This window comes from Nyctibius grandis, chromosome W (assembly GCF_013368605.1).
Source record: "Nyctibius grandis isolate bNycGra1 chromosome W, bNycGra1.pri, whole genome shotgun sequence".
NCBI lineage: Eukaryota > Metazoa > Chordata > Aves > Nyctibiiformes > Nyctibiidae > Nyctibius > Nyctibius grandis.
Genome location: NC_090694.1, coordinates 8,531,419 through 8,547,777, shown reverse-complemented (window position 1 = coordinate 8,547,777; position 16,359 = coordinate 8,531,419). Strand labels below are relative to the sequence as shown.

At 45.1% G+C, this 16,359-nt stretch overlaps 1 protein-coding gene across 1 annotated transcript in view; it reads left to right on the top strand.

The window, feature by feature from the left end:
- The first annotated feature begins 2,023 nt into the window (after positions 1-2,023).
- Positions 2,024-16,359, top strand: part of LOC137675765 (large ribosomal subunit protein eL37-like) — a 92,631-nt gene continuing 78,295 nt past the window's right edge. Inside the window, exon 1 of the mRNA XM_068421979.1 lies at positions 2,024-2,028. Within this exon, the coding sequence (XP_068278080.1) occupies positions 2,026-2,028 (3 nt within the window). The 5' untranslated portion in view covers positions 2,024-2,025. The remainder of the gene's footprint in view (positions 2,029-16,359) is intronic.

Below are 16,359 nucleotides of genomic sequence, written 5' to 3'. Positions count from 1 at the left end.
GCAGACAGTGTCTGCCTCCAGGACTGATAACGCTCGAAGTTTGTAGTTATCGCTGAGGCACCGGTAGGGATGTTGTGCAGAAAGGCTCTTGCTGTACTTAGTCTTAGAGAAACCAAGGTCACTGCTGAATTCCTCACTGCTTACAAGTGAAGAGCCGAAGGGGGGTCGCAGCTGCAGTGGGGAGCAGACAGGGCAGGTGACCCAAAATTGACCAACGAGGGTATTCCATCCCACACACGTCATTCTCGGTATAAAGGGGGGGGATCACGAGGGTCTCGCTCTTTTCTGCTATGGCCGGTGTCCAAGGAGGACTCCGTCTGTTTTCCTGCTGCCCCCGATCCCGATCCGTGCATCCCTGAATACAGCTCTCGACCGTTGCTAGGCCCAGCCTGGGCCTTCCCGGAGCCTGCCCTGCAGTGCCGGTGGTGACGTGGCTGACTTCAGGGGAGCTCAATCTTGGTTTTGTATATATATTTGTATATATTTGATTATTTCTATTATTATTATTATACTCTTTTTCATTATTATAGTTTATTAAAACTGTTTTAACTTTCCAACCCGGAAGTCTCTTTCCCTTTTCCCTTTCCCTTTCCCTTTGGGGGGAGGGGGGGGGGGGAGTAACAGAGGGCATCTGCCACAGGTTTAATAACAGGCCCAGCTTTAAACTGTGACAGATTTATTGGCGCCCAACGTGGGGCTCGAAAGAAGCTCCGACAGGTTGCTCTGATAAGTCGAATCCCAGCTCCAGTGGGAGGAGACCCGGAGAGCTCAGCTGAGAGAGTATCGGAGTTCTTCCTTTGAGATTTACAAGGGGTTGGAAATTAAAACAGATAGCGAAGATGGTAATGTCATTTTTGATTGCTGTGCTATCTCGTCTCTTTATTAAGCCTTTTACAGAGTTAAGTGTAATAATACCTTACTTGCCGTTGTTTGTTAGTGTTTATGTGCAGTTTATCATTGCTGGGTACTGGTCAACATGCATTGTTTTGTTATGGCGTTTCGTACGGATTTATGTCGTGATAAACTGGGTTGTTACTGCTCTGACCTCGGTAGCAGAGATTTTATCTGCGCACTCTGGGAGTCCTTTAGCTGATTCTGTTAATGATTATACTTCCAATTTTACTTTGGGAAATAGTACCTTCTCCTTTTCTGCCAAGGTGATTCCACTAGATTTTGCGAAATTAGGATGGTGCTGTCTAGGTGGCATGGTTTTATTTTCGTGTGTCCTGAATGTGTTTCTGGTGTGGTATGTGATTAGATGTCAGTGCAGCAACAGTGGTAGGTATCATGCTGCCCCTGTAACCAGGAGAAAACACCGAAAGAAATCAGCTAGTAAAGTGAAGGATGATGACTCAGAGCCTTCTAAGGCAGAGCCAGCACAGGACCCAGGTGAGGGCCCTTCTCAGTCAGAGTCAGGGCCTGACACAGAGGGGGGTTTCCTTGATCGTCTTTTTAAAGCAGACCCATTACACAAGAAGGACAAGAAAGGTCCTTCTAAAGCAGAACAATCACAGGAGGACTCGGACTCGGAAGTAGAGATAACCTACCACTCCTTATCCCTGAAAGAACTGCAAAATATAAGAAAAGATTTTAGTCGTTATGACGATGAGCCAATTATTACCTGGTTGCTCCGATGCTGGGATAATGGGGCAGATAGCATAGAACTGGATGGTAGAGAAGCCAGACAGTTGGGATCCCTGTCCAGAGATGGTGGTATTGATAAGGCGCTTGCAAGAAGGTCGAACAGTATCAGTCTCTGGAGGCGACTCTTGTCAGCTGTAAAGAGCAGGTATCCCTATAAAGATGATGTTATGAGCCACCTAAGCAAATGGACCACTATAGAAAAAGGTATTAACTACCTTAGAGAACTAGCTGTGCAAGAGATCATTTATAAACACCCTCAGGACATTGTAGATCCTGTAAATCCTGATGAAGTGGAATGCAACCGATCCATGTTCCGGAAGGTTGTGAAGAATGCTCCACCAACACATGCCCATACATTGTCAATATTAGTCTGGGGAGAAGATGCTATGGCACGACCTAGTGTGGGCGAAATGGCTAACTATATGCGACAGTATGAAGATAGTATTTCTTCCCCACTGCAGGCCCGTGTCTCGGCTGTGGAAAAACTGACTAAGGAAAACAAGGACTCATTTAAACAACTGTCAGACAAACTGTCCAGGATCGAGAATAAACTTGACTCTCTACCTACACAGGCCCGTGTTGCAGCCTTTAGGAGGAAACGCCCTCCTACTGGACCGGCTCAAAGGAAACGGAACATGTCACGAGGTATCCTGTGGTTTACCCTGCGTGATTATGGGGAGGACATGAACAGATGGCATGGACAACCTACCAGTACCCTACAGGCATGAGTACGTGAGTTGCAAGCTAACAGAAATACCAGTGAGAATTTTCCTAGGAGGATGGCTGCTCCAGTTACCAATGAGCAGGACCCCAGTCAGGGTAGATGGGCCTCAAATCCTTTTTTTCCAAGAATGAATAGGGGAAATGAAGGTCCAGTCCCCGTGAGCTGCACGAATCCAGTCTTTAATTAGAGGGGCCCTGCCTCCAGCCAGGAGGAGGAGAGGGACAACCGAGTTTATTGGACTGTGTGGATTCGATGGCCTGGCACATTAGAACCACAAAAGTATCGAGCCCTGGTAGACACTGGTGCACAGTGCACCCTCATGCCATCGAATCATAAAGGGACAGAATCTGTCAGTATCTCGGGAATAACAGGGGGATCTCAAGAGTTATCTGTATTGGAGGCCGAAGTGAGCCTAACTGAAAATGAATGGAAAAAGCACCCCATTGTGACTGGTCCAGATGCTCCATGCATCCTTGGCATAGACTACCTTAAGAAAGGGTATTTTAAGGACCCAAAAGGGTATAGATGGGCCTTTGGTGTAGCAGCTGTAGAGACTGAGGATATTCAACAGCTGTCTACCTTGCCTGGCCTCTCAGAGGATCCTTCTGTTGTGGGGTTGCTGAAGGTTGAAGAACAACAGGTGCCAATTGCTACTGCCACCGTGCACCGACGACAATATCGCACCAATCGAGACTCCCTGATCCCCATTCATAAACTGATTAGACAATTAGAAAATCAAGGAGTGATTAGCAAGACTCGCTCACCCTTTAATAGTCCTATATGGCCAGTGCAAAAGTCTAATGGAGAATGGAGATTAACTGTGGACTATCGTGGCCTAAATGAAGTTACGCCACCGTTGAGTGCTGCCGTGCCAGACATGCTAGAACTTCAATACGAACTGGAGTCAAAGGCAGCCAAGTGGTATGCCACTATAGACATTGCTAATGCATTTTTCTCTATTCCCTTGGCACCAAAGTGCAGGCCACAGTTTGCTTTTACCTGGAGAGGTATCCAGTACACCTGGAATCGACTGCCCCAGGGGTGGAAACACAGTCCTACTATTTGCCACGGACTGATCCAGACTGCACTAGAAGAGGGTGGAGCTCCAGAACATTTGCAATATATTGATGACATCATTGTATGGGGTGATACAGAAGCAGAAGTCTTTGAGAAAGGGGAGAAAATAATTCAAATTCTTCCGCAAGCTGGTTTTGCCATAAAAAGAGGTAAGGTCAAGGGGCCTGCCCGGGAGATCCAGTTTTTAGTGATTAAATGGCAAGATGGGCGTCGCCAGATCCCGATAGAGGTGATCAACAAAATAACAGCTATGTCCCCACCAACTAACAAAAAGGAAACACAAGCCTTCTTAGGCGTTGTGGGTTTCTGGAGAATGCATAATCCAGATTACAGCCAGATTGTATGCCCTCTTTATCAGGTGACCAGAAAGAAAAATGATTTTCAGTGGGGCCCTGAACAACAACAGGCTTTTGAACAGATTAAACAAGAGATTGTGCATGCAGTAGCCCTTGGACCAGTCCGTATGGGACAAGATGTTAAAAATGTGCTCTACACCGCAGCTGGGGACAATGGTCCTACCTGGAGCCTCTGGCAGAAAGTGCCAGGGGAGACTCGAGGTCGACCCCTAGGATTTTGGAGTCGAGGATACAAGGGCTCGGAGGCCAATTACACCCCAACTGAAAAAGATACTGGCAGCATATGAAGGAGTTAGAGCTGCTTCAGAGGTAATTGGTACTGAAGCACAACTTCTCCTGGCACCCCGATTACTAGTACTAGGCTGGATGTTCAAGGGTAAGGTTCCTACTACTCATCATGCAACTGATGCTACATGGAGTAAATGGATTGCATTAATTACACAGAGGGCTCGAATAGGAAACCCTAATCGCCCAGGAATCTTAGAAGTGATCATGGACTGGCCAGAAGGCAAAGACTTCGGAATGCCACCAGAAAAGGAGGTGACACGTGCTGAAGAAGCCCCACCGTATAACGAACTACCAGAGGATGAAAAGCAGTATGCCCTGTTCACCGATGGATCCTGCCGTCTTGTAGGAAAGCATCGGAAGTGGAAAGCTGCTGTATGGAGTCCCATACGACGAGTCACAGAAGCCACAGAAGGACAAGGTGAATCAAGTCAATTTGCAGAGGTAAAAGCCATCCCGCTGGCTTTAGACATTGCTGAACGAGAAAAGTGGCCAAGGCTGTATCTTTATACTGACTCATGGATGGTGGCAAATGCCTTGTGGGGGTGGTTAAAACAGTGGAAGCGAAGCAACTGGCAGCGTAAAGGTAAACCTATTTGGGCTGTTGAACTGTGGCAAGATATTGCTGCTCGGCTAGAGAAACTAGTCTTGAAGGTACGTCATGTAGATGCTCACGTACCTAAAAGTCGGGCAACTGAGGAACATCGAAACAACCAACAAGCAGATCAGGCTGCTAAAGTGTTCCAAATAGATTTGGACTGGGAACATAAAGGTGAACTATTTTTAGCTCGGTGGGCTCATGACACTTCAGGTCATCAAGGGAGAGATGCAACATACAGATGGGCTCGTGACCGAGGGGTGGACTTAACCATGGACTCTATTGCACAGGTCATCCATGATTGTGAAACATGCGCCGCAATTAAGCAAGCCAAACGGTTAAAACCTTTGTGGTATGGGGGGCGGTGGTTGAAATATAAATATGGGGAGGCCTGGCAAATTGACTACATCACACTCCCTCAAACCCGCCAGGGTAAATGTTATGTACTTACCATGGTGGAGGCGACCACCGGATGGCTGGAAACATACTCTGTGCCCCATGCCACTGCCCGGAACACTTTTCTGGGCCTTGAAAAGCAAATCTTGTGGCGACATGGCACACCAGAGAGAATTGAGTCGGACAATGGGACTCATTTCAAAAACAGTCTCATAGATAACTGGGCCAAAGAGCATGGCATCGAATGGGTATATCACATCCCCTATCACGCACCAGCATCTGGGAAAGTGGAATGGTATAATGGGCTGTTAAAAACTACCCTAAAAGCAATGGGGGGTGGAACCTTTAAAAACTGGGATAAGCATTTGGCACAAGCTACCTGGCTAGTCAACACCAGAGGATCTATCAACCGAGCTGGCCCTGCTCAGTCAGACCTTTTACATACAGTAGAAGGGGATAAAGTCCCTGTGGTGCATGAAAGGAATCTGTTGGGAAAAACTGTCTGGGTTCTTCCTGCTACGGGCAAAGGTAAACCCATTCATGGGATTGCTTTTGCTCAAGGACCTGGATGTACTTGGTGGGTGATGCTGCAGGATGGTGGAGTCCGATGTGTCCCTGAAGGTGATCTGATCTTGGGTGAGAATACTTAATTCTGAACTGCATGATGTTAATTGCTGCATAATCCTAACAGTGTTCATAAGTGTCTTTCAGGTTGAAGCAGTGGTGATGAGACCGGAGCTAGCTGCAAGTGGCGTCCAGTAACCTCCTCGAGACTGACATCTTTAACCTGCAACCCGTGGGCACGAACTGTGACAAAGCTCATACCATCTTTCCTACCCTGGGAGACTCCTAGCCAGATGGAAACCCACAATCCTGAACTAAATGAACTTGATGAACTTTTTTTTCTGTATAGAGATGAATCATAAACTAATGTTATCTGTATATATTTTAAAATGAAAAGTTAGTGGTGATCTGAGTATGATGTGAATGGTATGGAATAAGGGGTGGAATGTCCTGGTTTGGCCTAAACCAGGTCGATTTTCCTTTCAGTGATTTTTCCTTTCAGCTAAGTCTCCTCTAAGTAACTGCACTTTCTGAAACTAACTGCATGTTTGCAGACAGTGTCTGCCTCCAGGACTGATAACGCCCGAAGTTTGTAGTTATTGCTGAGGCACCGGTAGGGATGTTGTGCAGAAAGGCTCTTGCTGTACTTAAGAACCAAGGTCACTGCTGAATTCCTCACTGCTTACAAGTGAAGAGCCGAAGGGGGGTTGCAGCTGCAGTGGGGAGCAGACAGGGCAGGTGACCCAAAATTGACCAACGAGGGTATTCCATCCCACACACGTCATTCTCGGTATAAAGGGGGGGGATCACGAGGGTCTTGCTCTTTTCTGCTATGGCCGGTGTCCAAGGAGGACTCCGTCTGTTTTCCTGCTGCCCCCGATCCCGATCTGTGCATCCCTGAATACAGCTCTCGACCGTTGCTAGGCCCAGCCTGGGCCTTCCCGGAGCCTGCCCTGCAGTGCCGGTGGTGACGTGGCTGACTTCAGGGGAGCTCAGTCTTGGTTTTGTGTATATATTTGATTATTTCTATTATTATTATACTCTTTTTCATTATTATAGTTTATTAAAACTCTTTTAACTTTCCAACCCAGAAGTCTCTTTCCCTTTTCCCTTTCCCTTTCCCTCTGGGGGGAGGGGGGGGGGATAACAGAGGGCATCTGCCACAGGTTTAATAACTGGCCCAGCTTTAAACCGTGACAAGCGTAGATGGGCCTCGGATCCCTATTTACCAGATGTGAATAACGGAGATCAAATCTACATGAGCTGCTCGAACAGAGATGTTGATAATGAACACTATGTTCAGGATTAGAGGGGCCCTGCCTCCAGCCAGGTGGAGGAGAGGGGCAACCATGTTTTTTGGACTGTGTGGGTTCGATGGCCGGGCACATAAGAAATATAGCAGTATGTTCTAGTGGACACTGGTGCACAATGCACAATAATACTGTCAAACTATAAAGGGACTGAATCGATTTCTGTCATCTCTAGCGTGACAGGGGGCTCCCAAGAGCTGACTGTATTGGGAGCTGAAGTGAGTCTGACTGGGACTGAGTGGCAGATGCACCCTATTGTGACTGGCCCAGATGCCCCATGCATTCTTGGCATAGATTGCCTGAGGAGAGGGTATTTCAAGGACCTGAGGGGATACCGGTGGGCATTTGGTGTAGCGGCTGGGGAGAGAGAAGAAATTAGACAGCTGTCTACCCTGCCCGGTCTATCAGAGGACCTTTCTATTTTGGGCCTGCTGAGGGTCGAGGAGCAAAAGGTGCCTATTTCTACTAGAACGGTCCACCGACTATATCGGACTAACAGAGACTCACTGATCCCCATCCACGAGCTGATCTGTCAACTGGAGAACCAAGGAGTGATCAGCACAACGCGCTCCCCCTTCAACAGTCCCATATGGGCAGTGCGAAAATCCAGTGGGGGAATGGAGACTAACTGTGGACTATCGTGGCCTGGACGAAGTCACACCACCACTGGGTGCTGCCGTGCTGGACATGTTAGAACTCCATTATGAACTAGAGTCAAAGGCAGTGAAGTGGTAGGCCACGATTGACATTGCAAATGCGTTTTTCTCCATTCCTTTGGCAGTGGAGTGTAGGCAACAGTTTGCCTTCACCTGGAGGGGCATCCAGTACACCTGGAATTGACTGCCCCAGGGGTGGAAACATAGCCCCACCATTTGCCATGGACTGGTCCAGACTGCACTGGAGAAGGGTGGAGCTCTGGAACACCTGCAATACATTGACAACATCATTGTATGGGGTAATACAGCAGGAGAAGTTTTTGAGAAAGGGGGAAAAAGTCATTCAAATCCTTCTAGAAGCTGGTTTTGCCATCAAACACGCTAAGGTCAAGGGACCTGCAAAAGAGATCCAGTTTTTAGGGATCAAGTGGCAAGATGGCTGCCGTCAGATCCCAAGGGATGTGATTAACAAAATAACAGCCATGTCTCCACCGACTAACAAAAGGGAGACACAGGCTTTCCTAGGCGTAGTAGGCTTCTGGAGGATGCACATTCCCCATTACAGTCAGATTGTGAGCCCTCTCTATGAAGTAGCTGGAAAGAAGAATGACTTTAAATGGGGCCCTGAGCAACAACAGGCTTTTGAGCAAATTAAACAAGAGATAGTCCATACTGTGGTCCTTGGACCAGTTTGGATGGGACCAGAAGTAAAGTATGTCCTCTATACTGCAGCCAGGGAGTATGGTCCTACCTGGAGCCCCTGGACGTCCATAAATCCATGGGCCCTGATGGGATGCACCCGCGGGTGCTGAGGGAGCTGGCGGAAGTCATTGATAGGCCACTCTCCATCATCTTTACTAAGTCGTGGGCAATCTTCAGATTGAGTCCTGCTCAATCTGAACTGTTGTGCACTGTAGAGGGCGATGAAGTCCCTGTATTTCATGTGAGAAATATGTTGGCAAAACAGTTTGGATTACTCCTGCCTTGAGCAAAGGCAAACCTATGCATGGAATTGCTTTTGCTCAAGGACCTGAGTGCATGTGGTAGATGATGCAGGAGGATGGGCAAGTTGAATGTGTACCCCAAGGAGCTTTGATTCTGGGTGAGAATAGCCAGTAACTGTATGATGCTAAGTGTCATTTCTTATAGTAAGAATCACCCCAGACCCTGAACATGGGCTGCAGCAGATACATGCACTGCAAGATCAAGATGCAATACACCATCCTGCTGTGCCCAACTTCAACAGTCCATAACACCATATGGAGGCCTGGTCCTGAGCTCCTAACTGAGTGGATCCGATACCAGTGTTTTTTTCCTGCCCTGAGAAATACTATGAGAAATGGAACCCACGTATTCAGACTGAATTGATTCAATGGACTGGAGAGAGTATCTGTGTGGATATGTATTTATGTTGAGGGATGGGGAAAAATGGTAGTGACTTGATGTAAATGATATAGAATAAGGGGTGGAATCCTGTCCTGGTTTCACTGGGGTTTGGTTTCAGTTTGTGGCCAGCCATGGTGATCAAGGCCCTTACAAGTTAAATCTGGGGCAGCTGACCCTGGCTGCCCCACAGGTGTATTCTATATTGTTGATATCAAGCTCACTATAAAAGAGAGGGTTTGCTGGGAAGAGCTGGGGGTTTTTCCTGCTCTTCTTGCCTCTTCTCTCTGTTTGTTGTTGTGATTCCTGGAGCAACTTGCCAGAGATTTGTGGATGAGTATATTTTTCTGTTTTGTGTTGTCATTTATATTGATTTCTTCATTTCATTAAATCTGGTTAACTTCATCCCACGAGTCTCCCTCTCTTTTTCCCAATTCCCTTCCTCATTTGGGAAAGAGTTATTGGGTGGGAGAAAAACTGCTATTGTGTATCCCTGGGTGTGGGCTAAATGAATACACAGTTTCACAAAGTTGAAAAGATAAATGTTGCTTGGAGGGGGAGATAGGTCCAGGCCTGTTGACCCATCCAATAATTGGAGTTCTCATCTTCCCAAAAAAGAAACTCCTGAAGGCCAGATTTATACTCTTGAGGAGGTGGGGCTGAGTCATATGTACTATCTCTTTAACAAGGCTTGTTATGTTAAGGATAAGGTGAGGAGAGGGAGGATGAGGATAGATGTGCAATTGCTACATAAGGCAGCTTTCATGATCCCTCCAGCTTGACTGATGGAGTAGTGGGCTGTAAGGCCTCCACCGAACCCCAGGCACCACTCAGCTATCTGCTGGTCTTTGTAGTACTCATTATCTTTAAGCACATTGCAGATTTACTGTCCTTCCCCACATCTGGTATAAGATAAGCACATCGCCTAACTCCTGTCTTTGCTCCTTTAATTTATCACTGGCAATTTGACACACTAAGCCTGGTTATTTTTTACAGAAGCCAAGATCCCAGTTAATTGTAAATGGTGGCTTAGGGAATGTGAAGTTCTTTTGCTTTCCTTTTGCTTGCAAAGCAGGAGGACCCTGGTAGAGCTGTCAGTTGATTGTTGTGTTTGTTGGCCATTGCATGTAGCCATCAGGTTCCTTGACAGTAAGTGTACATTTATGCTTTCTACAGTACATTTTTAAGACAATTCCAAAGAAATGTAAAACCAAGAGTTGTGTGACAGGTAGACTTACAAAAACAAAATCACAGTATGACCTACTGGATCCGCCTCTTGCATGCCTCAAGATGTGTTGATACAGGTAATTGGTGGTAAGGCTGAAGATCATAAACCATTCAAAAATGAGTCCCTGAGAACCTACCAATGCCTTGAGCAGGGGAAAGGACAGCCTGTGACTGCATGGACATTCATAGCAGGAAACAAGGGAGGAGTTAGTTCTCCCTCTTCATCAGTCTAACTGTGTGGGTTTCCACCCATGTCTGCTATGGAGGACCTAGCAGCACGAGTAGATAGTGTAGGCATAAGGGAGATCCCCCTTTATTTTCCTGAATATGCACAGATTTATAGTGCAGCTCAGGAGATTAAGGCTGCCAGATGTGGCCAAGCTGGGAGTTGAGTCAGCTTGAGGATCTCGCCATGCACTCTGAAGGAGCGCAGTGGGAAGGATGAGAAGGAGGGTTTCTGGCAGAATGACTGTCTGAGCCAGATGACCTGGCATATAATTTTTCACCCATCTTCATACAGGTGTTCAAGGAGTCGTGCACACTGTTATCCTTGGATACAGAGACATACACATTAAATTTGTACAGCCAGCTGTACTCTCTATGCATATCACATGCAGGTTAATGCACATGCAGCAAGTTTGGCATGCAACTCTCCACACAAATGTCAGTGTAAGGCATGACAATTAGTGACCCACAGCTGAAAACCTAGCCATTAGCATGCAAAGGAGCTTCAGTACCATGAGTCTCCTCTGTGCTTTGTCTTACCATAAATGAATCATGAATAAAACATTCTGAATCATGGAGAAGAGCACAGTTCCCATAATTGCAGGTGAGCGATGTAAAGATGAAATGGCAACACCACCAATTCCATCCCACTAGGGGACATGGGGAGTGACAGAGAAATAGTCATCTCTGCTCTGTCAGCAGAGCCATTTCAGGAGCTTGTCTGCCTGCCATGGAGGCATGTGTGCACCTGCAAATTGTCATCAGATAAATCTACAACCACAGCTCCTGCTCTGCTGATGGGATGCTGGACCAGTTTAGGTCCATCACAAGGCTTGGGTGGGGAGCTGAGAGCATGCCTTTCTAATGCAACACCTCCATCGACTTTTGCCTGAACAGGTTTCATCAGTAAATTCTGTCCAGCATCAAGATTATCTCACCACAAAAATGTATACAGGTTTATTCATGTTTGCAGAACTGTAACTAAAAAGGAGACACAGCTGCATTTGAGACAAAATTCTCCCAGGATTTGTGAAAAGCTGTGGTACCTTACCACCCTCATCATGCCCAGGGCAAGGATGGTACCACCCAGCAGGAACTGTGGTGTGATCTGCCATCTCTAAAGCATTTCCATAGGGGTAGGGACTCTAATGGCAGAAGATAGAAGTGACGTTTAGTCCTAGGGAAAGGAAAGCAAAGCACCATTTCCAGACTTGCCCTTTTTTCTGGACATACTTTGTACAGCGTTTCCTATGCAAAGAAGGACCCATTGCTTGTTCCTCTGCTTCTGTTGTGGGTGACCTGTAAAACAAGCACACAAATATGCATGCACATGTCTGTCATTCCATCTGATACCGGGTGGTTTAGCAAAAGTAGGCCTCAAAGTAGGCCCTAAAAGGCCTGCTTTGTGTAACCTTTGAACAGAACCAATTTTTCTTTTTTACTTTCAGCTAAATAACTGCACTTTCTGAAGCTAACTGCATGTTTTGCAGACAGTGTCTGCTTCTAGGACTGATAACACTTAAAGTTATAGTTATCACTGACTCTTGCTTGCGCTTATTCTTAGAGAATCCAAGGTCTGGCCTTCTTGGCCACAAGGGCACACTGCTGGCTCATGGTCATCCTGCTGTCCACTAGGACCCCCAGGTCCCTTTCCCCTACGCTGGTCTCCAACAGGTCTGCCCCCAACTTGTACTGGTACATGGGGTTGTTCTTGCCCAGATGCAGGACTCTACATTCTGTGATTCTGTCTCTGTTAAATTCCTCACTAATTACAAAGAAGGGCTAAAGATAAACAAGACTGCGAACAATATCTTTATTGTGTCTTAAATGACTTGATTCACAGCTCTGGCGCCAGGAGAAGAGAGAAATCCTGTAAGAACCAGAACAGTATCTTTTCCTTGGAGCCACCTGCATGTGTCAACAGAAAGGCCTCAACCATGCTTGTGCAGAAGCAGGTTCATACAGCGGACAGCATAACTAGGGGGGGATTACCACCACGAGAGCCCACCCAAGACCCCTTCCCCAATTAGTACGCATGTGCAAAGACAGTTACATAATGTATTAGCATATGCACAAGGTTTCTTGGAATAGGCAGACTTTTCTCAGGAATTATATGAATATTCATTTTGCTATAATGTATATAATGAGTGTGCTTTTGTCCCTGGGTGTGCATGCTAGGAGGAGAGATTCCCCCATGCACCCAGCGCTGCAATAAACCAATGTCGGCTTTCTAAACTATCATTTGGTTTCGAGAGTTTCCTTGGTTACTATTTTCCGGTAACACACTGGAGGATGTGTGGCTGTCTCCTGAGATAGATCAGCTTAGGTGCTCTTCTTTCAGATGCTGCTTCCTCCTTCCTTGGTGGCTGGTTTGGCAAGCATGGTGTTGTGCAAAGGGTCACTGACTTTCCATCTACCCTCCGTGAGGAGGCTGGGTACTGAGTGAATGTCTTTATGCAATGTTTCTGGTTGGTTCCCTGTCCTCTCCTCTGCTGGTAATGATAACATAGTGCTTATTGCTGAGTTAAAAGTTAACCATGGTTTTTGCAGGTGAGCTAATTAGGAAAACAATAAACAATTGCCAAGCTGAGGCCAAGAACAGATAAACTGAATTCTGGAACATCAAGTCCAGAACAAAGACATAAGATTTCTTATGCAGGTGGTCAACTTGGCAAAGAAAGCAGGGATTTAAGTATCCTTAGCTGAACTACCTTCATTATAATACTAAAAAATCACACCCACAGGTCAAAAAGACCCTTGCCCGGGTGAAGACCCTTCCCCTGAGCATGCGTAGATCATATAGGAAAGACTAAGCGTTTATGTTAATTGTAATCAGATATATTAACCAATGAAAAGTATGTTATGCAAATAGAGGGATGATTTAATGTAATTCTTTGTGTATAAAAAGGTACTGGGATTTGCAGTACAGGTGCTTGATTTGTGGATGATTCCACCGAGCACCCTGCGCAGAATAAATACAATCTCTCTCCTGAGCGTGTAAGATTGGTTCATTGCACGCCAGGCATGAATCTGCTTTTTGGAGAACAGTTTTGGCGACCCAGATGGGACTGCTGTGATGCCTTGCCCGGATCGACTTGCCGGCTCCCAGAGGGGAGAGACTCACTGGATTCCAGCACGCACCGAGCTGTTTGTTTGGGGACTCCACGAGTACTCTCCCCACCCAGAGCAGGTAAGTGACACAACGGTTCAATGCTAGAATAAGAGATATGGTTTCTGATTAATGTGCATGCAAAGGTGGGTTACTGGAATATAGTTCGTATACGCTTGACAGTGACTACTGGAGTATATGAAATCATGATTAACGTGCATGCAAATGGAGGTTATTGAAATATAATTCATCTACGCTTGACAGTGACAACTGGAGTATATGAAATTGTGGTTGAGAACATTCTTTTTTTTTGGAAACGATATGGGTGGTCAACAGTCTAAATTAGGTCTGTGTTCTTCTCTTGGGTGTATTGTGAAAAATTGGGGAAAATCTGGAGGAGTTCCATTAACAAAAAAATGGTTGATTGATTACTGTACTAAGTGGTGGCCACTATATAAGTTGGATGGTGAGGAAAAGTGGCCGGAAAAAGGGTCATTGAAATATAACACCATTTTACAATTAATGTTGTTTTGCAGAAGGCAAAACAAGTGGGATGAGGTACCGTATTTGGTTTCCTCTCAGGAATGACCATGATATTAGGAAAAAAATGTAAACTTCTGGATTCTGATGCAAATGTGATCTTAATGTTGGATGATAAGGATACTGAATCGCATTGCTATTTGGCTTTTAGTATTAGCAATAGATGTTTGAAATATGGGGATGAGGAGGAGGATATTCAGATGTTGGTACCCTGTTATAGAAATTTTCACATAATTAATGTAAAAGTTCTTATGAGTTAGGGAGACAAGGATCAATAGGGATGAAATAGAATGAAGAATAGAATAATTAATATAAGTCTATCTGAATAAACACAGGTGGGCTTTCACAATCCATGAATATTGTTCTCAAAGCTCCTTGTGTAATCCTGACCTATGACTGAACAAATCATCAATCAAAGCTTAATGAGTAGCTAAGCAGGAGTAGGCCTAGAAGTATTACCTTCTGATGATTTTAGTAAAGGGGATGTGTGCTTAACCTTTTCTTTACCTTAAAAGAAATATAGGATACTTAGAAATAAACATTAATAGAAATAAAGTTCTAAATAGACTTTAGCTATTTTAGGTTAATACTTAGGAGACGCTGGCAGTGGAAACCAGACTCTGGTCAACCCGAATCAAGATGGGATGCTGATCACAGCAAGAACATTAAGGATGGGGTGTCGACTGGAGTCGGAGCGGAACCAGAACATAAAGATCAGCTAAGCAATGGAAAAGAATGGACTTTTGTGGACTCTTGACGAAGGAAGAAAAAGGAATTGAAATAGTTAGTGGATTATTAACAGAAGCTCGTGAGAAGTTTATGATGTAATTGATTATTAGTTTCTATATAAACCGATAGTGAATTTGAGTCAGGTACCATTCACTGTGGTGGTGGTCCAACTCTGAGTTGTTTAATAAAACCAGCAAACCTAGAGACCTGGACTCTGCCAATTTTCTTTAACATACCCCCACTGTCAGATAAAAGAAGGGAAACCAAGGGGGGCAGAGAAGGGAGTGAGACCTTTAGCCCCATTGCAGGGGGAACTAGAGCACAAAAGAATCCTGTTCTGTTGGGCCAGGAGAGCCATTTTCTACTTCAGATCTGAGAAACTGGAAAAAGTCTGCAGGATCTTGTATGGAAAATCTGGAAAAGATGTATCGTTGTTTTAGAATGATAGTTGAAAACCATAACCCAGATTGGCAGGATATACAGGTCCTATTAAATAATTTGCTTACCCCTGAGGAAAGAAGGATGGTCTTAGAAAAGGCAAACATGGAAAATGAAAGAGTAAATGCTAGAGAAGGTCCAGTACATTTTATGCCAACTCAGGAGCCAAATTGGAATCAAAACACCAATGATGGGAGGTTAATGATTAAGCAATATCAACAGTTAATCTTGCATGGAATTAAAAATGGTATATCTTGACCAAAGAATCTTGCAAAGTTAACACAGGTAGTCCAGTGTCCTGGTTTTGTGGGGATAAAATTTATAGAATCAAGGTTCTGTTACATTTTGTTTGTGGCCAGCTGTGATATGGTGATCCATTAGCAGTTAAATCCAGGGCAGCTGACCCAGGCTGGCCCACAGGTGTATTCTATAACATTAACATCAGGTTCACTATAAAAGGGAAAGCTTGGGGGGATGGATGGATTGAGCTCTTTTTGCTCTGTTATCTTTTCATATTGCTCTTTTTAATGATTGCTGTCCCTGGAGTGACTTGCCAGCACTCTGTGGGCTAAGTATAATTTTGTGTGTTTTGTATTAGTATTGATATTGGTTTTCCTTATTTTATTAAATCTGTTTAAATTTTAACCCACAAGTATCCTTCCCTTTTCCCAATTCCCTTTCTCAGTTGGGGAAGGAACATTGGGTGATAGAATAACTGCTTATTGTTTAGCCCTGTGTGGGAGCTAAATGAAGACAGTTTATTTGGTGCCCAATAGAAATAGATCACCCTGGGAGAACTATGGACTTTTGACCTAAGAGTCTTGGACGGTTGAGGTTTTCACAGATTTGACTGGTTTTGTTATGAACATTCATTATGCTGGTGTCGGCAGCATGGTCAATGGGTGGAATTCTCTGGTGTTTGGTTTTACAGTTGCTTTTGGTGTGGCTAATCAAATGTGTGGCTTTGCCGCTGTTTGTTACTGGTTTTGTGTGGTTTATCACTTCTGGGCATGGACTTAGAGGTATCAATCTGCTATGTTGTTTGGCATTGGTTTATGGTATTATAAATTATTTTGTAACTGTACCCATTTCTGATTT